The 22733-nt window shown below is 42.5% G+C and overlaps 1 protein-coding gene across 2 annotated transcripts in view; it reads left to right on the forward strand.

Moving 5' to 3' along the window:
* Positions 1-4232: 4232 nt before the first annotated feature.
* Positions 4233-22733, forward strand: part of LOC124167369 (phosphatidylinositol 3-kinase catalytic subunit type 3) — a 54635-nt gene continuing 36134 nt past the window's right edge. The window contains exons 1-4 of one of the 2 annotated variants that reach the window (XM_046545385.1): positions 4233-4573; positions 4677-4816; positions 4901-5089; positions 5385-5541. In XM_046545385.1, the coding sequence (XP_046401341.1) occupies positions 4746-4816; positions 4901-5089; positions 5385-5541 (417 nt within the window). In that variant the 5' untranslated portion in view covers positions 4233-4573; positions 4677-4745. Of the gene's footprint in view, positions 4817-4900; positions 5090-5384; positions 5542-22733 lie in introns of both variants that reach the window. The other variant, XM_046545384.1, reaches the window with a different exon arrangement.

The raw sequence follows: 22733 nt of genomic DNA on the forward strand, positions 1-22733 counted from the left end.
CATCTCTCTATACTTCAATTCAACATGAAAAAGACTTGGATTCCACACGCTACGTCTTGCCAGAGGTACTCCAATGACATTACCCCTTACTGGCTTCCTTGTTAAACTCAGAGAACTCATTGTTGAACAAAATATTTTTCTTTTTACTTTTTTCACTAATAAGTAATTCTACCTCATTTTTAAAAGCTGTCATTCAAAACACACCACACACACTATCCCATTAGGTGCAGCTTGACTTCTAGGTTGTCCTCTGCATTGATTAATCCTCGTACGACAGTTTAGCCAGCATTGCAGAAGACTTCAAACCTGAAGATGCCTGCTGGGTGAAGAGGATGAATCGATGCTGCGGACAACCCAGAAGCCAAGATGTGCCTACTGCACTACTGCGGAAGCCTCCATCAACACTCGATCCCATATTTGCTGTCAATAAGGAGCCACTAAATTTACAATTTCAAAGAAAGACTTCCTTGAAAAGTTAAAGAATTCCGTGCCTGAGGGAAGCTATCCGGAGCCATTCTGTAGTGAACAAATCCTTTCTGCTTCCTCCATCTTCAAACCTTGTACGAAAGAACCTTCTTCCAACAAATTAAATTGGTATACTTCATACTTTCCTGGTGTTCACAAAATCAAAATTATACTCAAAGAAATTATTTTTTATTCTGTCAGAAAACATATTGGCACATCTAGTGCCTAAATGTCCCTCTTTATGCTTTCCCTGTCTCCAATATTTACTGCTCTAAATCCAAGGAGGTTGTAAATATCTGGAGGGGCTGTTTCCGAGTTTTTAGCGTGGTCAGAGTTCTGCCATCTTGGATTCACAATTTTTGGACTTATTCTCCGACTGATATTTTGAGGTGGCTAAGTTTTGTTCTGAAAATGAACTACATTAAGTGGAAAATGCTACCATAATCATTAGTATTTCACCAGTGATTGTCATAGGATTTTTCCCATCATTTGCGATACATCTATTACTGTTTAAACTCTGTGTCTGTTAGCCACTTTACTGGTGCGATATCCTTGAAAACGTGCTTTATTACTGTAATTGTTAGATTTCTGTTGGCTGTAATAAAATTAAATTCCAGTATAAGTTCAGGTAAAAGACCAATTTAATCTCGTAAAATTTTATTTTCAGCTGCGTTGATGGTTGAACATAACCGTGGTGATTGTTAATAATTTTTCCCTGGGAAAAGATGTTTGAGTCATAACTTTGTGAAGCCTACCAATGAAGTAAGAAAAAAAAAGTTGTGCGTTCAATAGTTTATTTTAATGTATTAACCAGTTATGACCAAAATTTCACCAAATAGTAAGCATTGACCCTTACGGGATTGTCAATGTTTTGGTCAAAGTGGGCGTGGCATGTCCTACCCAAGCACTCCCATTCTGGCAACACTTCGCTCCACGCTCGAAGCCAGTTATGCCCCCTCCAAATATTTACAACGTTCTTGCTCTAATCCCTCTCTTGAGTCAGATACAGCTGCTGCCTCTAGTTCCATTCCCCGGGGTTGTGGTAAATGCTGCTGCAAAACCTGCCCTTTATTCTGCTCTCCTCCTTCCATAGCCCAAACTCTGGGATACCGTACTGAATGAGGTCTGCAGGTTTGTGTGACGAATAAATTCATGGATGTCCTACAGTGTAGTCACTGCTCAGCCTTTCATATCGGTGGACACATTACTCCCCTCAACATCTGGATCAACAACCTTAGGCATACATGTAAAGACGTCATATTTCCCAGTATCCTCTGCAGTATGCATCACTTGAAATTTGATGACTGCTTCACAGTCTCTCTACTAAATTCACTGCCCCCAAACGCCTCTTCCATCCAGGTCCATATACAAGAGCTTGCCACCATCTCAGCACTCAAAGCTTTCAAGCCACGTGGCCTTAGAGCCCAGTAGCTCACTGTCCGACTGGTGAGAGTTGTCCGATGACAGGCAGAAGGGTCTAGTTTGGAGTAGGGGGTAAGGTTGCCAAGGTAGAAAGGGAAATGCCCATGCTTCATATGTATGTGACAACATTGTATGACTAGGTGAGGGAGTGAGGTGCATTTTGGGGACAGTGATTGGCTGCAAACCGTGCTGGGACAGGGTTTTCTGCCCTTCTTTTTGCACTGTCATAGGGCAACTCTCGCCGCTCGGACTGTAGTCAAAAAAACTGGTCAATTATTTAATTAATTCCAAAGTGACTGAGAGTTTGAACATCCATACCCTCAATTATCCTCCTCCCTTTGATGATACTTTGTAAAGACCCCTCCTCTATTCTCCTTCATTCCGCCCACACTTACCCTCCATCCTCTCCCCACACCCTGTGGGAAGGCATTCTTCTAGTGCTTCACCATGAAGACGGATTTGTTTTTGGACAGCAAATTAGGGAGCGCGAGGTTTTCTTTGTTTATGAGTTGCATATCCTGCTCTTCCAGATTTGTAATAATTGCAGAATTGCTTGCAACGCACACACGTTGCGAGAAATGAATTGACGAGAAATAGGCGGTTAGGAGTGACAAATAACAAAACAATAGGGTTGATTTCCAACAGTATAAATACATTTAATGTGCAAAGTAAGCTATAGGTACACAATACATATAATGCTAAATTGCCTGAGGTTAATGTACTCTTGAAGTTGGGAAGATGCCGGGCACGAGGGGTTCCTTCCTTGTCCGAGGTCAGAGAGAGCTAGCCGGCTCTCTTACAGCATAGCGACCGCGCTCGAAGCTGGCGTGAGAGGGGAGGTGAAGGCAGAAGAGGGGAGACAGGTTTCACTCTGAAGTTTCACCTTACAATTGGAGAGGTGGTAGCGGAGAGTAATAGAAGTTCACACATGGCATAAAGAGGCCGACACCGTTGATGAATTCACTATAAATTGTGAGGACTTCACTAGATGCGAGAGTCAAGCGGCGCGCGGAATCTAGCTGGTGCGACGTACTTGGGCGCTTCGCGAGAGTGGTACTCAGTCGCTCGCGAATCGTCTCCTCGTGATGAAGTCTCGGAGGGATTGAGAAAGTGCCCATTATGGCACATGCTGATTACTACCTTTGATCAATATACAGACTGCGCTGTTTCTTCTTCATTGTTACACCCATGCAAGTTCCTGTCTTTCCTCGTACTTTCCACACCTCTTTTCTAATAATTTATTATTTATCGATTTCTACTCGAGTCTCATTGGAATCCTGTGGTTTTCCCTCAATTCTCTGAAATGCTTGCTAAAAAACATCCAGCACTTTCTCTTTGGCTCAACCAGGTTTAATGTAATGCTAATGAAATCTCTTAGTGCAACAATCATATTTTTGTTCTCAGTTGATGTCTATCCATGAGAATTACTCCCAATGGTGTCACTGTTAAGTTTTCATTTGATGCAATTCCACAGCATCTAATGAACCCAGTGTAAACCATGAGATTTTCCACCTGTACCTCAATCACCAGTGTTCTTCTTGCAAAGTGCACATCTATGGGGGACCATCACCTATGAAATTTGATTTCAGTATGACAAATTATCACCCTTTCTTTCCGGAAACACATTTTTTGCATAGATAATGGTATTTTTTTGGTGCTAAGACAAACAAGAGTTTCAGTGTAAGAACTGAATTACGTTACTGTCTTCCCTCTATAAAGCTAAGCAAGCAAGAAAAAGTAGTCCATTTTTAAGAGACAAGACATTTTTAAAACATTCAGGAACTGGTGAAATATTTTCATGACAAAAACCTGTGAGATGGAACCTGATAGAAGACATCTTGGAAGACTATTAAATAACTAGATGTGCAGTCATAGGAAATGTGGAGATGGCAAAAATATTTTTCGTCCTCTATTTGAGTCAATGCATGCAAAGTACATAGTTGGAATAAAAGCATTGAACCTAACTGTTTTAGTCAAGAAAGTCCTGTTGGTAGAGAGATGAATTTTTAAAAAATTAATAGAATGAAAAGCAGACTTTTTCACTGGCATGATTTCAGTCGTTAGATGAAAGTTAATGCATCAATCGGCCACCGACCAATTTCGAAGTTTTGTTGCTCACAATTTATTTATTACAATAAATTTGAATGGGGTAATCATATGATCCTTATTAACTAACTTTATAATAATCAACGACAACTACTTGACCATTCTGAAATTACTGCTTTTCTATTGGTAGCAGTAGTCATGCAGTACTATTTTTCGCCCAGTGGACCATTACAGAATTCATGATTTTCAAAATATCAGTTCTAAGATCTTTTGAAAATGGCGGCAATCGAAATGTAGCAGATCTCTAAACTCAGCGTTAAACGATTTTCATCGAGCTATTAACTTGAAATATAAGTTTACCTTGTGATAAATAGTGCATCCTCTTAGAGTGGGACATTTTTACCTACGCATGGAGGGAAATTTATGGCTAAACCATGGAATAATATGTTCTTTTTCTGGCATTCACGGATCAGCGCAGCAACGGAATCCAAAAAAAAGATAAGCGAGTTGCGTAATGCTTATGTTTCGATGTGTCAAACAGACAAGCAGAAGATTTCGTTGATTTTTTTAGTTTTAAATACAGTACTAACTTTGCAATGAGTTCTTTCTTGTGAATATCACTTGTATACGTGTCCTAGAGGTGTGGGAAGTTATTTAGCTTTGGTAGTAATACGTGCTAATTGGTTTGTTTTGGTGAGAAAAGGTAGTAATGATTCTGAAGAGGCACCTTTCTCCTAATCCAGGAAGTAATACAATTACCCAGTGGTGAGATTTTCTCCTTTCGTTGGAAAAGTTATTACTTAGTATTAGTCATGGAAGAAATCGAAGATAAATTCTCCTACGTATACAGCTCAGCTGTATGTACTAGAGTCCAAATAAAAATGTAAGTTCATTGAAGTGAAACAATATTGTTGATACATATTCTTGCTTGATAAACGTCAACTACGCTCACTCTTATCTCTTGCAGCGGAACTTTAGAAGGAAAAAGGCATAAACCTGAGTATGACAAATTAATTGAAAGTCCGATCTTAAAATTCTCGGGTCTTTATCAGGAAGGGAAAGAGGATCTCTATGTTGTCTGTCAGGTATTTGCCGATGGCAGGCCACTTTCGCTGCCAGTATCAACCTCTTATAAGTCGTTTACGACGAGGTGGAAGTGAGTATGTTTTTTAGAATCTATTTTTTGTCGGTATCCACTGATGTTATGTATGGTCTTTATCTTTGCGTTTCCTAACATAATTAACTGACTATGGCCTCCGTCTCCTTGCCCTACGTAATTATTGTCTTAGGAACATTCAATCACTGTTCTAAATCGTTGGCCATATGTTTTTCGTTCGCCCAAGTACTTATATTCCCCAATTATTGCGAATATAATTTGGCTTAGCATACCGTTGACCCTTAAAATTCGTCGATTCAACTGTGTAATTGACAGCACATTTTCTTCCTTCTAGCTGGTCTGAGTGGATAACCCTTCCAGTAATGTTTAGTGACTTACCTCGTAATGCCCAATTATGCCTTACAGTGTATGACTGTATGGGTCCGTCACAGATAATGACAGTTGGTGGCACTACAATATCATTATTTGGAAAGCACGGAGTATTTCGACAGGTAAGCATGATGGTATTAACTCAAAGATTTCTCAATGGAAAGCCACATGTTATTTTGGTAGTACATATGTACAATGTAAGCTGTTAATCGTGAAACATTACTTATAATTTAAATTTCTTAAAATGAGTAAAAAATCCTCTTATCTAGATACATAGGAGGAAGAAGAATGGCAGTCTTGAGTAAAAAATCCTCTTATCTAGATACATAGGAGGGAGAAGGAAGAACGATGGCAGTCTTGGCTTCTATCTTAGCTGTCACATTTTTGTCAATAGTTGAATGAAATTTTGCTTTTTTAAAAATGAAATCTAATTTCCATGTGTATTATCAGAAACCATGAATGCAACAAATACATAATGCCAAATCATTATTGGTATTTATAAGTGCAAGATTGCAGTCTATCCAGCTGTGTTTCTTGTTTTGATGACGCAACAGTTTTGAAAAACATTACTGCCAAAAGCAATGCTGTTTTAGAAACTTTTTTCCTTAAGTCAGCAAAACAGCCGGAGAACCTTACATCTTGCACATATTATGAACATCACTGTAGAAATCTTACCCGCAAATTTCCGGGGAATTTGATCATCCTCGCCCTAGCCATTGCTCCCACAGCCTCTTCGTATATTCGTAATCTCAAGTCTTTCTTATCAACAAATAAACACCATCCTCACATTCTGTTACTGACCCTAGCCAGTTTCCCCTCCTACCCATCCAGTACAATGATCCTGCTTTCCAGCAGCCTACTCAAGCCGTTTTCGAGGTCTTCTTTGTTTACCTTTCATACCCGATTTCACACATTTGGGCCTCGGTGGCTGATTCAGGTATTATAGAGGGTCAGCTGTGGACGGAGGATTGCTGGGACGGAAGTCTTTGAAGGACGCTAGAAGGCAGGTCATAAGGAAGGCGTGGTGAGTGGAAGGACATTCTGTTGTAAAGATCGACATTTGTTGGGAAGGCAGTTGGTGGGCTATGAAGGAAATCTAATGGAGGGAATGCCTAGTGGAAATGATATTTTGAATAAAAAATGTTGAAGCCGGAAAATACCGGTGCTTCAGAAATGGAAAAAAGACATTGAAAGTGGAGGCACACGCGTCAAAAACCGGGGAACGATTCATGAATAGATGTACAATCGGATAATTGATGCGAGGCAGAGGTGTGCATCGGTGCACATGATGAGCACATTACACGGAAATTTGCGGGTAAGTCATTATAAACGTCCTCTAATTCGCGTGGTAAGGCACAATTCGGAGTTTCGTTTATTATTGTGAGGTAGTGGTTTATTAACAGAGGTAGCAAGGATTATTACAGCACTCGAGTGGTACTCCCTTAACAAAACTCGCACCGTCTCTCTACACACATTCCGCGCGACTGACTGCGCGTCACCCTCCTTACTGGCTCTCCCGTCCGAGTTCCTCGGCGTCCCCCAGAGGGGCAGCACCTGCCGGACCATTTCGAACAGCCAGTTGATGACAGTCGGCCTTTCCTGATTTCAGGGCCGTCCTCGGCCCGCTCTTGCGGTTGGCTGACCTCTTCTTCTACAGCATCGGATTCCTCTTGAATCGGCTCGTTGGCTCCCTGGTCTCCGAGGCTGCATGGGGGTGGGTTGTCATCTTCTTCTACAGCATCGGGGTCCTCTTGGATCTGCTCGTGGGCTCCCTGGTCTCCGGGGCTGCATGGGGGTGGGTTGTCATCTTCTTCTACAGCATCGGGGTCCTCTTGAATCTGCTCGTGGGCTCCCTGGTCTCCGGGGCTGCATGGGGGTGGGTTGTCATCTTCTTCTACAGCATCGGGGTCGTAGTCTGGTGGGGGTTGGCACCATGGTTTCATTCGATCTGCACAAAAGACCGAATGAAACCTCCTCTGGGTTCTGGCTGCTCCTGGGATGTCTGTCAGCAAATATCTATCCCTGGGGAATACCTTCTCCACCCTGTATGGTCCCTTAAATTTGGGTGTTAGCTTTCGAGACGTTCCCGTAGCCTGGGCTTCTCGCTCGACTAACACTAACTCTCCCCGCACGTATTTTCTTGGCTCCTTGTGAGCTTCGTCAAACCTTTTCTTCTGCCTCTCCTGACATGTTACCATCCTGCCTAAAGCTTCCTTCCTAACCTCCTCTATCACTTCTTTGCTCAATTCAGGTTCATCTTCCTGCAATGTCACTACAACTCGGTTCCTTAACGCATTCCGCGGGCGGTACGCGAACAACAGTTCATGTGGACTGGCTCCCACCGTCTTGTTCTTCATCGAGTTCATGGCAAATTGAATGTCTTTCAAGCGCCCATCCCAATCACTTCCCTCCTCCGTTGAATTCATCGTAGTGATAGCTCGAGTAATTATGGCGTTTGATCTCTCTACTTGTCCATTTGCCCTAGGCGTCGCAGTGGCGTTCTTGACGTGTTTTATCTGATGCCCCTCGCAAAATTCCTCAAATTCTCTCGACGTATATGCCGTTCCTCTATCCGAAATGATACGGTCCGGGCAACCAAACAAACTAACTATCTCACTCAATGCCTCACAGACTGGTTTTGACCTCGTGTTTTTCACAGCTCGTAGTACTATGAACTTCGTAAAATTGTCTTGGTACGCGAGGACGTATTCACTGCCTCTTTTGCTACGAGGGAATGGTCCTAGGTGATCTATGTTAACGGTATGAAAAGGCGTACCCTCGCGCTTAGTTGGGTACAGTATTCCTTCCCTTTTCCCGCCTGGTCTCTTGTGGTACGCGCATTCGATACAGGCTGCGATATATCTCTTTATCCTTTGTCTCATCCTCGGGAACCAGAAATATCTTCTCAGGTGTTCCAGAGTCTTTTCTTCTCCGTAATGTCCCATGTCATCATGGCTCCCCTTTATGATTCTCCAAATCGCATCTCTTGGGACCACCCAACGACTTCCCCCCTCCACTCTTCGACATATTCGATGGTCTCTTACTACATAATCAGTGTGCACTTGCTTATCCTCGTTTGTCTGTGCTGGCTTTTTCAATGTCGCATGTATTTCCTGGAGACTTGGATCTTGCAGCTGCATGGTCAACAGCCAATCCTCCTGCTGAATTCTGGTGGTGAATATTTTTGAGTCCACCATCTCAGGTTCTACCGCCTTTCCCACCGGGTTTCTGCTGAGGGCGTCTACGTGGCTCATGCTCCTGCCTGGTCGGTATTCGATTTCGAAGTCGTACTCCTGTAGTCTCAACCACCACCTGGCGATTCTTGGCAACAGCTCCCTCTTAGTCATCGCCGTCTTTAATGCATTACAGTCCGTTACTACCTTGAACATTCGATCCAACAAGTACATCCTGAATTTGTCAACTGACTCTACTACCGCTAAGGCTTCGAGTTCGTAGCTGTGATAGGATTTCTCTGCATCCGTTGTTTGTCGGCTGTAGTACGCCACAGGTCTCAATGGTCCCTTATTTTGCGATTGCATAAGAATGCCTGCTAATCCATGTTTGCTGGCGTCTGTGTGAACCTCATGCTTTGCACTCACATCAAAAAGCGTCAGCATAGGTCTTTCGACCAGTCTTGCCTTAAGTTCTTGGAATGCCACCTCTTGTTCCTCATTCCACTTGAACTCCACTCCATTCTTCGTCAATTTTGTCAACGGTTGGCTAATCGCAGCAAATCTTGGCACAAACCTTCTAAAGAACCCGGCCAATCCAATGAATTGCCTGATTTCGTGGACATTTTCCGGTCGCTTGAACTCTCTCACGGCTCGAATCTTTCGTTCGCCTGGTTTTATTCCATCTGCGTTTATCTCGAAACCCAAATAGTCTACGCGCTCCTTGAAGAATTCGCATTTTGCCAACTTCAATGTTAGTCCTGTCTCTTTGAGTGCTTCTAGAAATCTTTCCAGCTTCTCAAGTCCTTCCTTCACGGTTCTGCTCGGTATCAGAACATCATCCATATATATCAACACATCCCCTGGTTTTGTGTTCCTGATAACTTGTCTCATCGCCCGATTAAACACGGCTGGTGCGTTTACCAGACCAAAGGGCATACTGTTGAACTCAAACAACCCTCCCGGCGTCACAAACGCTGTAAGATGCCTTGACTGAGGCGCCACTGGTATCTGATGGTAACCCGACGCGAAGTCTAAAGTGGAAAAATAACGGTTTCCCGCGAGGCTATCCAACTGCTCATCAATCGCCGGCATGGGAAACTTCTCCTTCCGGGTCTTCTGGTTCAGCCCTCTGTAGTCGATGCATAATCTGTCCTCTCCATTTGCCTTTTTCACCAACAGAGCCGGGCTAGCATATTCTGATGTAGAAGCTTGGACTATTCCAATCCTCATCAGCTCTTCCACCGCTTTTTGCATGCTCTCTCTTTTTGCGTAAGGCAGACGATACGGGCGTGACGTCACGGGTTTGTCGTCATTCAAGTCAATGCTGAAGCTGGTGAATTTCGCCTTGCCTAACTCGCTTAAGTTTTTAGCAAAACATCCCCTGAATTTATTTACGAGGTCGCATAGTGCCCCTTCGTCTTGCGTCGTCAGGTTCTCGTTCATGTTTATCTCGTCTTTCTGGATCCGTGACTCCTCTTCCACCTTCAGCACTTGAGAATTCTTGCTTTCACTAAGGTCAGTGTTTTCTCTGGAAATGGTGAGTCTCCCAAACTCCTTTTCGACCCGAATTCCTGGTTGGTCTAAGGCACTCCGCCCTACAATGATAGCATCCTCCTGAGAATTTTCTGGGACAATTAAAACCTCTACTTCCACATTCACATCGTCTACTTTCAAGATCATTCGTTTCGTGCCAATAGCTTCACAACCCCCTGATCCAAACCCAACTAAACGCTTTTGGCTCGCCTCATATTCGACTCCTAGTTCTTGTGCAACGTCTCTTCTCAGGGTGACAACATCGCTTCCTAAATCAACGAAGCCAACCACCCTGTCGTCGTTTATCTCTATCCACTTGTGGTACTCGTCTTTTATGATGCAATTGGGTCGTGTGATTTTCCTAACGTTCCACTTTTTCTCATTCTGGGTCGTTCTCGGTGTTGCCTGCAAACAATCTTTCTGCATATGTCCCGTCTGCTTGCACCGGTAACAAATTCTCTCACGGGCAGCTACTCGGCACTCCCTAGCGAGGTGCCCCTCTTTTCCACAATTGAAACAAACGCCCTGGGTAGGCGTCCTTTCGCCCCTCACTTCCTTGACCTCAGCCCTCTTGTCAATGGTCACAGGAGGTCGATTGTGAAAGTTTGCCCTATCTCCCAATTTGGCCCTATCAGTGACACTCTCGTATCGTCTTATCTTGCGTAATAGTCCTTCTACATCTTCAAAGTCGCACATAGTCAGCAGCTTCACCAGTTCCTTATCCCACATGCCATTTAGAATGTACTTGATAAGGGAGGCTTCATTTACTTCACCACGCCTAGCGATAGTCTTCATCGCGTAAACATATGACTCATGCGTCTCGCCACGCTGCATTCTTCTCTTTGTAAGACTCAAGTGCACGTCGGCTTGGTCCTCCACTGATGGGAAACAATATAATAGTCCTTTTTTGAACGCCTCCCAAGAGTGTACTTCCTCGGCTACGCTATTCAGCCATAGTTTCGCCGCTCCGCGTAACTTACTAACGGATTGGGCTAACAACATCGACTCGTCCCATCCGTAGGCTGATGCAATGCTCTCTACTCGCCTGACCCACTGTACCGCCGTGAACCCCAGGGTTAGCGAAGGTTCAAACTCCGGCAATAATTGCTCTGCTATTTCTCGATAACCCACCATACTTTTCTCAAGAACTAATGATTGCCCATTTAAAAGCTCTCGTTCACGTTCTAGAAGTTTCCTTTCTCTCTCTAGCAATTCTCTCTCGTGTTGCAAAAGCGCTTGTTCCCTCTCCGCTGCGCTTCTAAGGACGCTACTCTCTCCGACAGGATACCGCCAATTTCCCAACGACGGTTCTCTGCCCTTAGTAGGCCACACGACAGTAGCCTCGCGCGGTTGCTCACCGGGTCCTCTTGCCTGTATATCCTCCTTAGCCTTGTCTCTCGCGGCAAACGGCGTCGACGCAGGCAGAACCCACTTGGCGGTAGCCTCTCGGTGCATCTCACTACGCTCCCTGGCCACGCCAGCCTCGCTCTCCTGCTCTCGACATGTTCCCGCCAATTCAGTCGCGTCCCTTCCTTCCGCAGAATGGACCCCGTTGAAGCTACCTACGCGACACTCGCCATCCCACGACGCATTCGTCGGACTGGTCATTGCTACAACTAGAACCACACTCTCTCACCTTACTCAGTCCGCACTGGGGTTTTTGATGTTCTATCTATTGATGGCTGGATGTGCACGAACAACTCCACCGCAGCTCGCTGGTCAATCCCACTTCTGAACTGTGAGGTAGTGGTTTATTAACAGAGGCAGCAAGGATTATTACAGCACTCGAGTGGTACTCCCTTAACAAAACTCGCACCGTCTCTCTACACACATTCCGCGCGACTGACTGCGCGTCACCCTCCTTACTGGCTCGACCGTCCGAGTTCCTCGGCGTCCCCCAGAGGGGCAGCACCTGCCGGACCATTTCGAACAGCCAGTTGATGACATTATTATAGTACTCTACCGATTAAGGTAGGTTTTCATGGAGTATCTCCCTTTCCTTCCAGCACTGACTTCTTTAATTCACTGTAAGGCCTACTGTCCTTCAATCTAACTAAAAATCCTATTCTTTTCCTTCCCCTCCCTCGCTTACCTAACATTCTACCCTCTAACACCATTTTCAACATCCCCTCACCGCTAAGCACTAACTCCATCCATACCTTCTGTCTCCTGCGTATCTCATCTAAAAGCTGCCTCTCCTCGCCAACCATATCCAGCACTTCGTCGTTCCTTTTCCTCTCCGTCCATTTCACCCTCTCCATTCTTCTCCATACCCACATCTCGAATGCCTCCAATCTTCTCTCGTCTTCTTTCCTCAGTGTCCACGTTTCCGCACCGTAGAGAGCTACGCTCCAAATCAAACTCTTCACTAACCTTTTCTTTAAACTCTTACACAACGATCCTCTTAGAAGCTCCTTTCTGTTCATGAACGCCTCCTTCGCTAATGCTATTCTCTTCCTGATGTCCTTACTACTGTATCCGTTTTCCTCCAACGTACTGTCTAAATAGTTGAATTGCTCAACCTGCTCAAGTTTTTCACCACCCACCTTTATCTTGAGTCTCACATTCCTCGCTCGTGATGCTTTACAAAACCGCATAACCTTAGTTTTCTTGTGATTAATCCTCATCCCATACTCCTCGCAACATTCGTATAACGCATCCACTAGAGCCTGAAGCCCCCTCGCTGACTGGCTGATCAACGCCTGGTCATCCGTGAATCTCACTGATTTGAACATCATTCCTCCCACTTTTATCCCAGCTTCTAACTCATCCCACGCTTCCCTTACCATCTCCTCAGCGTACACGTTAAAGAGCAGCGGCGATAGAGGACAGCCTTGCCTCACACCTCGGCCAATGCTTGCCCACCCAGATTCTCCGTCCGCTACCCTCACTTGCGCCGTCTGGGCCATATAAAGATTATGAATCAGTCGTCTATCCCTCCAATCTACACCTATTCTCTTCAGAATATCCATCAACTTTACCCAGTTCACCCTATCAAACGCTTTCTCAAAATCCACGAAACACGCATATACGTCCTGGTCATATTCTAGGTTCCTCTCGACGAGGGACCTCATTATTGCTATTGCATCACGAGTTGACTTCCCTTTTCTGAAACCAAATTGATCTTCGCCCAAATACTCGTTTGCCCTCGCCTCCATTCGTCTGTTCAATATCCTCAGCACCACTTTCGCCGCATGCGATATTAAGCTGATAGTCCTATAATGTCCGCATTCCACAGCTTTCTTCTTTTTCGGAAGCGGAATTAAAACCGTCTTTACGAAATCTTCCGGCAAACATCCCTCCTCATAGATCCTGCGCACTAGTTCGAAAAACCTTTTCTTACTATCCTTCCCTAGATTCTTCAGAAGCTCACACGGGATATTGTCCACGCTGACTGCTTTCCTAGCCTTCATATCACGAAGTGCTCTCTCTATTTCCGAATCTAATATCTCCGGCCCAAGGTTATCCTCCTCTACTGCACTTTCCTCCTCTAGAGTCAATCTCTCTGGTCTGTTCATTCCGTCATACAGGTCCTCCACGTATTCCTTCCATCTACTCTGTACCTCTTCTCGCTCGGTTAGCATCCTTCCATCTTTAGCCTTAATTTTAGACATGGCTTGTCCTCTTTTGCCGACCGATAGCAATTTAACTTTGGCGTACAACGCCCACTTCTCCATCCTTCTGGAACTTTTCCATTTCCTCACACTATCCTTTCCACCAAGCCTCCCTTGCCCTCTTAGTTTCACGTCGTAATCGATTATTCAGTTCCCTGTACATTCTTTTTCCCTGTTCTGTGTCCACGTTCTTCCACTTCCTCCTCTCCTCCATTTTCCTTATCATGTTCTCCGTTATCCACGGCTTCTTTATCCTTCTACTGTCAACGTAACCAATTGACTTCTCCGCCGCTTTGACTATTCCCGTTTTAATTTTATCCCATCTTTCCTCAACAGTCTTAGTACTTTCAATCTCTTGTATACTAATGTCCACTAGTTCCTGATATTCTCTCCTCATACTCCCCTTCAGGGCTTCTACGTTCCATTTCTTCGCCTTCCTAACTTTCATAAGTCTTTTGAATCTTACGTTGCATTTCATGAGCACTAGATTGTGGTCCGAATCCGCATCCGCGGCGGGGAAGCTGCGCGAGTTTTTCACACTATTCCTAAACCTCTGTCTTACCATAATGTAGTCTATTTGATATCTCCCCATATCCCCTGGACTTTTCCATGTGTACCTTCGCCCTTTATGATGATTGAACCACATGTTTGTGATGAATAATTTGTTTCTCCTACAAAATTCTGCTGCTTTCTCACCCCTGTCGTTTCGTGTTCCTAGACCAAAATCTCCTATTTCGTGCCCATCCCTCCCTTCCCCCACTGAGGCATTCCAGTCCCCCATCACTACCAGATTTTTCTTACCCGGCGTGTCTCTAATTATTTCCTCAAGCTGTTCATACACCTCATCTACTTCTTCTTCCCTATGATTGCTAGTGGGCATGTAAACTTGGGCCACCACAAGGTTGGTGGGCCGCCCCTCAATTTCTACCACCAGAATCCTATCGCTTACCTGGTCTATACCTACCACACGCTTACCCATCTTCCCGTTTAATACTAACGCTACCCCTCGCTGGCTCTCTTCCCCTCCACTGTATTTAACCCTATACCCATCACTCCAATAGTCCCCGCCATCCCTCCACCTCACCTCGCATAATCCTAAGGTATCTATCCTCCCTTTATCCATTTCCCTTTAGATATTTTCTAATTTCCCCGCCCTCATCATAGTCCTCACATTCCATGTCTCTATATTCATCGATGCCTTCTTCTTCTCCATCCTCTTGGTCTTCTTGTCCTGCTCCTGGGATGCTACTGCTGATGCTGAAAAAGATGATAATGATGTGTCTCTGCAAGGATTTCGCATGATACGGACCCCGAGGACCTTGCCGATCTCGTTGCCACCTACGACACCCGCCCTTAAGGGTTGGGTCCCGCGATTCCATCCGAGGCTAGTTTGATCAAACTCCATGTTTTCAGGGAAGAGATAGTTGGTAGGGTTTCCCACTTCCATTCCAACAGTGTTTTTTACATGACACCATCACGTGGACTACCTTTCGTCTGGTTCCTACCCTTCGACCTCTCTGGCATGGGTGGCCCTACCGGGAATAATTTAGAATTAATCCCGCCAGTGCAGCTCTAGGGGTCATAGGAACGCGCAAGCCTTTCCACCGCGACAAGGTTGTAGCCCAAGGGAAAGGGGAGTTTCGTTTAAAATTCATAAATTTATATTGAATTTAAAAATTTGCGAAATAACTGAATAAAACGAATGGGGATAAAATGTAACTGTGATTTCAAAAATTAGAAGAGAGAAAAAATATTGCCGACATTGGGACTCGAACCCAGGATTCCAACTACAGGTTAGGGGACTAATGCCCTAGGCCGCACCACCACAGCCGTAGTTGGAAGGGAGCGCTTACTCAAGGGATATCATGCTGCGCGAAATCTTTACATGCGACTATCCCTCGAACCCGGGCCTATGTGGAAGAAAGCCGTGACCCTTTTTCTATCTTGCCTATATAGTTTTAGAAAATAACATCCGCATCCTGATCCCGAAAATCACTTTTGCGATGTCTCCTTGTAAGCCCTCAAGGTGGATTGGATCATAATATTTAAACTGGTTTCTCTAATTTTATGCCACATACTGTGCAGTTTTGGAGATACCTGAAAAATAGCTAACTCTAGATCAAGAAGCCTATCAGGTTCTTGTAAGGTGTTATTGTAAGGTTCTGGCCAAGCTCCAGATATAATGGGGAGAGATGGCACGAATGATCTGAAAACACATATTATGCAAACTTTAACTTAAGTTTCTTGTAATGTTCATAATAGAGATGTGTGAATAGTATCCGCGAATACCTTGAATACTAGAAAGTATTCGATATTCGAGGTCTCGAATAATTGTGCCAAAGGTATTTATTTATTTATTTCACACTCCACCGAAAACAGCACTAATCGGCCTTTACATCGGGGTTGATAACACTTAACAATCACAAACATCCATGCCCTGGATAAGGGTAACTTACCCAGGCGGGACTCGAACCCGCGACCTTCGGTTTGGCAGGCGAGGACTTTACCCCGCCGCCACCGAAGTATGCTCTCGAATACCTCAAATACTTTGAATTTCGTGCCATACTCTGTCGCATGCAAGTCGTTGGTAGTTGACTCGGAAAAATGTAAAGAACTCTAGTCGTTTAGTGCATGCAGCGTCGTTATAGGCAAGTTGGCGAACCACATCAAATTCGTGGATTAGAGCGGTGAAAAGAGTTCGGCGTGGGCAACCGAAAATGATCAGGTGAAAAAAATCCAAAAATCCCCGGTTTCCCCCACCAGGAGAACCTCAGTGCCATGGGATAGTAACTACGTAGCACAATTCCCAAAATCCGCTACCCCCTCCATCCATCAGCCCTCGGCCTCTCCTCCGGCACTTCCCTCCTCTCCGAAATCAAACAAAAGGCCCCAGCTCGTGCAGGGTTGGTATTACGAAGACCATAAATCAAAAGCTTCAAAAGAAAATAGCAAGTTACAGGAGAATAATAGAATCATGTTTCACCCTTCCCTCTTTCTCCTCCCACTGACCTTTTTCTGCCTACCTGCTTCAAAGTTCCACATTTCTGGCGGTCAACTGCTGTATGAGTCATCTATTAGCCCAAAAGGTGTCTAACAATGACTTTTGGCAATTGATATTACACCTTTATTGGATTGAAATATTGTTAATGTGCACATAATTTAAAAAAGAATAAGACCAAACGCAACATATTTCTGACTTTATTTAAGCATTTTACGCTAGGAAGTAAATGTCAAAATACGTCGTAGACTTAGCATTCTGGCAGAACTCGATTTCCTCGCAGCTGAGCTTCTCGGAAGTTGATGCGGTCTTTTTTCCGAAAACATATATCAAGTTACAATTTATGAGTTACGAATCTCTATTGTCACAGTCACAGACGAAAGGATATTTTCTCAGGATATTTGGTTTCTCCCTGCTAGCTATTTGAATTCATCTGCTATGTCGTGAGAACTTCCAAAGATAGACTGAAAATAATTGAAGAAAATCCGGTGGAGAAGCGCCTGTGTTTTGCAAAACGCCTCGGATTGTCCGCTAGCAATTGACAGCAGGAGGGGGTAGAGCGAGCTACCTGTTGAAAATAAGATGTTGGATGAAGGCGAGCATCAGATGGGCGTGCCCCTGAAATGGCGTTAGGTAGATAAGAATGTATACATCAGACAGAAATCCATCGTAGCAGTGTAAATGCCGAGATGGCATGCAATCATTTTTTCGCGAGGTGGTGTGTCCCCTTAGAATATTTGAAAGAGAAGTTAGTTTAATCAACTATATGTCCAATTGTATCCATAAAATTAAAATATTCCATTAATCAGCTAAATTCCTGTCTGAATCCTTTAAAGGAATTCATAATTACTCGCCAAAATCTTGTGTTTCTTGCTGCATAGGCAACCAAGTCAAACATTCCCGCATTCGTCGTTAACTATTTGAATATTTGAGCAATTATTTAATATTCGAATTCGATATTTGAGTCCGAGAAATCTGATTTTCGACCCATCTCTAGTTCATAATTTATGTAATTCAGACTTCGTGTTTTTTATGTACTGTGTCTGCTATTTTAGATTGCTTCCCGTACTCATTTAGATATTTCTTCATCCAATTGCAATCTTTTTATCAGTAATAACGTGATTCTACCTGTTTTCCTACTACTCCATATAAGACTTGGTTTCCGAAAACCACGCATCTGTGGCTGCTTGATGCACAGCAGCGTAATCACGGATTAATATAAGCAGTCCAAGCTTAACAGAGGGTGCACATAGTGCTCTTAACAGCTTGTAAATGTAGTAGCAGTAAAATTTTCATCTGGAAAGTGAGGAAGCAGTCCAAACTTAACAGAGGGTGCACATAGTGCTCTTAACAGCTTGTAAATGTAGTAGCAGTAAAATTTTCATCTGGAAAGTGAGGAAGGCATGATAACTCAGTTTGCACTTGCAGAGGATACCCTCACTCTCTTATGCCTACCCATTGCTAACATAATTGATTTCTAAGGGAGTTACAGAAATACCCATCTTCTGACCTTTAAGGAGCCACACAGCTTACACGCTACTTACATCATGTGGATTTTTAGGAAGGTGATGCACTGTGCTTGCTCTGCCAATTCTGGGAAACATCCGCACCTCCACGCTCAACTCAAGCATTTGTTGAAAGCCTTGTGCCAGATGGCCATATTTCTCCTGAAATGGGAGTTTCAAATAAATAATTTATCACCATTTTCATTGAATAACTATGCCCAGTTTACTTCAGTCATATTTATACTTAGAATTAAATGCACCTTATTCTACCTCTCGTCACTTTAAGTTCCCCATAATCGAGGGTTGAGGATTATTGCTAAAGTGGCAAATCACGTAACAGAGGCCTCACATGACGTAGCTAAGCCGGCAAAACATCGTCAAAGAGATGGAAAAGAGGCTGAGTTTGGAGCAAACACTGTTTCTGACTCAAAACCTTCGGCAAAAAAGGAAAAAACGACCCATGTTGATCAAACCAGCTGCGGAATAGTGCGCCTAAACCATGAACAATCACGAAGAGAATCAGACGACGACGGCTATACCCGAGTGCAACACAGAAGAAAGAAACGAAACTTCTTTGGTATTGGAAAAGGTGCGACTGAAAACAACGGTGCAGGTCTCCGAGCTGCGAAAATGATAACGTACGTATATGTGGGCCGCTTGGCCAGCGATTCCACTGAAGATGAAGTGGTAAAATATGTAAAAAATAAGTTTGACGTCACGTGTGATTCTTGTGAAAAAATAGAAGGTAAAAGTGTACATGGTGCATTCAAACTCGGCGTTGAATACAGTGATTTTAAACAGGTGATTAATCCGCTTCACTGGCCTTCTGGCGTGATTATCAACAAATTTACAAGACCAAGACAACAGTCGACTGACATGAGAGTCGAACCTAAGGGTAAGTCTTCCTGACTAGCTTTCTGTGACTCAAATCAGCAAAAGACGCACTCAGGGTTTAAATTACTGGTTTTAAACATTCAGTGCCTGAGTAACAAAATAGCAGAGCTTGAAGCACTAGCAGAGGCAGAGAAACCAGAATTTATATGTTTAAGTGAACATTGGATGAGAGATATAATTATATCAATACCAGGCTATGTGATTGGTGACTTTTATTGTCGGAAAGATCATCGTAATGGAGGTGTGGTTATTTTTGTAAAAAGTACATTAGTTTTTTCTAATATGTCGCATTTGGTGCATAATCTAAATGCTGAACTTATATTTGAATGTGCAGCAGTGAGGTACACTGTAGCAAGTAATGATTTTATTGTATTATCTGTATATAGATCCCCTGTTAGTAGCTTTAATAGTTTCCTAGAAATTTTAGATAATCTGTTGTACACCTTGACAAGTCAATTGTCAAGACCAAATGTTATATTGGCAGGAGACTTCAACTGTAACCTTTTTAAGGACGGACAAGATAAAAGAAGATTTTTGCAAATTTTACAGTCCTATCAAATGAAACCACTGGTAAATACTCCAACAAGGATTACTAATGGCACAGGGACACTACTGGATAACGTTTTCACTGATTACAATGAATCTAATGTTAATACTTCAGTATTTGACCCAGCAATATCTGATCATTCAGCTATTGTATCCATCTTTCATATACATGGGGAGCATCCTCAATCAAAAACCCTAAATCAATGTAGGTTCTTTAATGAGCATAATATGAATTATTTTTGTGTATTGTTGAATCAAGAAGATTGGAAAGACATATATGGTGGAAGACCTCTGAATGTTAACTTTGATGAATATCTTTGTAGATTTAAGTATTACTTCAACTTAGCTTTTCCGCTGCAGTCCGTGGAACACAGGAGTGTCAGCACAAAAAAATGGGTTACAAAAGAAGTTCAAAACTTATCCAGAGTTCTAAAACAAACATTTTTGCAAATACGGTACTCAAATGATGATGGGTTGCGACAGAAGTACTCTCAACTTAGGAAAGAATATAAGATATTTATAAGAAAAGCAAAAAGGAAGTATAATGACCAAAGGTTTAGGAATGCCTCTAATTATTCTAAAGTAGCCTGGGACATCATAAAAAGTAATGTCAATGCCAACCCAACAGTTCTGCCAGATCAAGTTACAAATGAACAAGGGGAAATTACTACAAACCCCATTGAAATCTCCAATGCCCTAAACCACTCATTCTTGCATCTTCCTAAGAGGGTGATTACCACCCAAAGTGGAGCTACTCTCGAAAACCATAAAATAAGTAGCTCATTGTATCTTAAGCCTTGCTCAGAAAGAGAGTTGTCTCTCTATATAGCCAAGATAGGAAAGAAAAAGTCTGCTGACATTGAGGGAATAACGGGAAAAGTAATTAAAGACTGTGAGTCCCTCATACGAAGACCCTTACTCTCGTTAGTCAACCAGTCCTTGTCAGAAGGTGTATATCCTGATTCCTTGAAGGTATCCAAGGTGGTCCCAGTGTATAAGAACAAAGACAATAGAAATAATCTGCAAAACTACAGGCCAGTATCTATAGTGCCACAATTTGGTAAATTATTTGAGTATGTATTCTGTAAAAGGCTCATTGACTATCTTGATAAGCAAAACATAATATCACTCCATCAATATGGCTTTCAGCAGGGAAAATCGACAGAATTGGCTCTATTTAATGCAATTGATAACATTACACAGGAAATAAATAGTAAAAATAAGGTAATGGGGATATTTTTTGACATGAGCCGAGCCTTTGATGCTGTGGATCATGACAAATTGCTAAAAAAATGTGAATCAATAGGTATTAGGGGCATTCCTCTAAATTGGCTTAAGACATATCTTCATGGAAGAAAACAGAAAGTAGCATACAGGAAAGATGGGACAGTCTATTTCTCCTCCACGTTAGAAGTCAAAAAGGGTGTACCACAGGGGTCAGTATTGGGTCCTCTTCTCTTTCTAATATTCATCAATGACCTACCTAATAAAATTGTAACCCAAGATAATAAGTGTGTATTATATGCAGATGATGTAACCATCTTATCAAAAAGAAAAAATCTGACCGCGTTAATTGATTCCAGTCAATATATAATAAAATGCATGCAAACCTGGTGTGATGTCAATGAACTAAGGCTAAATGATGATAAAACCCAAGTGATATTGTTTTCTGCTGGGCACAGCCCAAAGGACAATGATCTACTGCAATGTAAAAATAATTATCTTAATGATATGGAATGTGTAAAGTTTCTAGGAATTTATGTGGATAGAAATATGAAGTGGGATGCACATATAGAGCACCTATGTAAAAAACTGAATACAGTGTTTTATCTTATATCTGTATTAAAGCATAGTGTAAGCCAGTATGTTCTGAAAACCCTCTACTATGGATTATTCTACTCAAGAATTTCATATGGAATTATAATATGGGGATCTTCGCCCCAACTTCATGATGTGTTTGTTATACAAAAGAAATTTGTGAGAAGTATGTGCAAACTAAAGTGTCGAGCTCATTGTCGCCCTTTTTTTAAAAGCCTTAAATTACTCACTGTACCTTGCGTATATATATATCAGAGTGTCATATATGTAAAAAGGTATAAAGGTTGTTTTACTATGAATAATAGGATACATTCCTATGAAACCAGGAGATGCAATGACGTTCATGTCAAACAATCGAACCTAGCTCTGGTATCTAGAGGGCCTGAGCTCATGTGTACAAAATTGTATAATAACCTACCTGTATATATTAAAAGTATAGAAAATATTGATGTTTTTAAAAAGAGTGTCTTAGCTTACTTAATAGAGAAGTGTTTTTATAGTATAAAAAAATATCTTCAATCTGAAATGTAACATTTTCTTATGTGAATTTGTTAATTTTGACGTGCCCTATATACTTGTTTTATGATTGTATCATGACATATAGTATCCTTTGGGCAAATAAATATTATTATTATTATTACTGTGATTAGTGCCACATTACCAGCAAGCCAAAGATGCCGTTTGCCTGTGATCCATGAGGCTTTGAAAGACTTTGAGGAGCTCTGAGAGATTTTTTCATACCTTATCTTGTGATCCTTTCACTTCTCATCTCCTCCCTGTACAGTCTTAATAAGGGGTCCCAGTGCTTACATTGTTGCAGGCCCCGAGTGCCCACAAGGTCCATTTTCCATGATTTTCATTTCATGATGGGGAATAATTCAAAACCACAATTCTATCAAGGTTTTGCTGCATTGCAGCATCACCAGGTGAATGCAAGTATTAGATGAATACAACTTTTGCTAAGTCTATTATTGTTTTAGGAGAATGGAAGTTAAATTGTTGATAGAATGATTGAGGTCATGTGTTGACTCATTCAGTAATGTTTTATTTTAATTCTCCTAAAAAAGTCATAGCAATTGTTACATTTATTTAATATTTGTAATTATCTGCAGATGCTGCAAAAAAAAAAAACAACTCAACATGTCAATGAATAGCTTTAGCATTACACAAAACAAAATTCCATGGCTAAAAGTCATTTTAGTGTAGTTGCTGGTGACAAGATACCATTTCAAA

Source organism: Ischnura elegans, chromosome 10, assembly GCF_921293095.1.
Source record: "Ischnura elegans chromosome 10, ioIscEleg1.1, whole genome shotgun sequence".
Classification (NCBI taxonomy): Eukaryota; Metazoa; Arthropoda; class Insecta; order Odonata; family Coenagrionidae; genus Ischnura; species Ischnura elegans.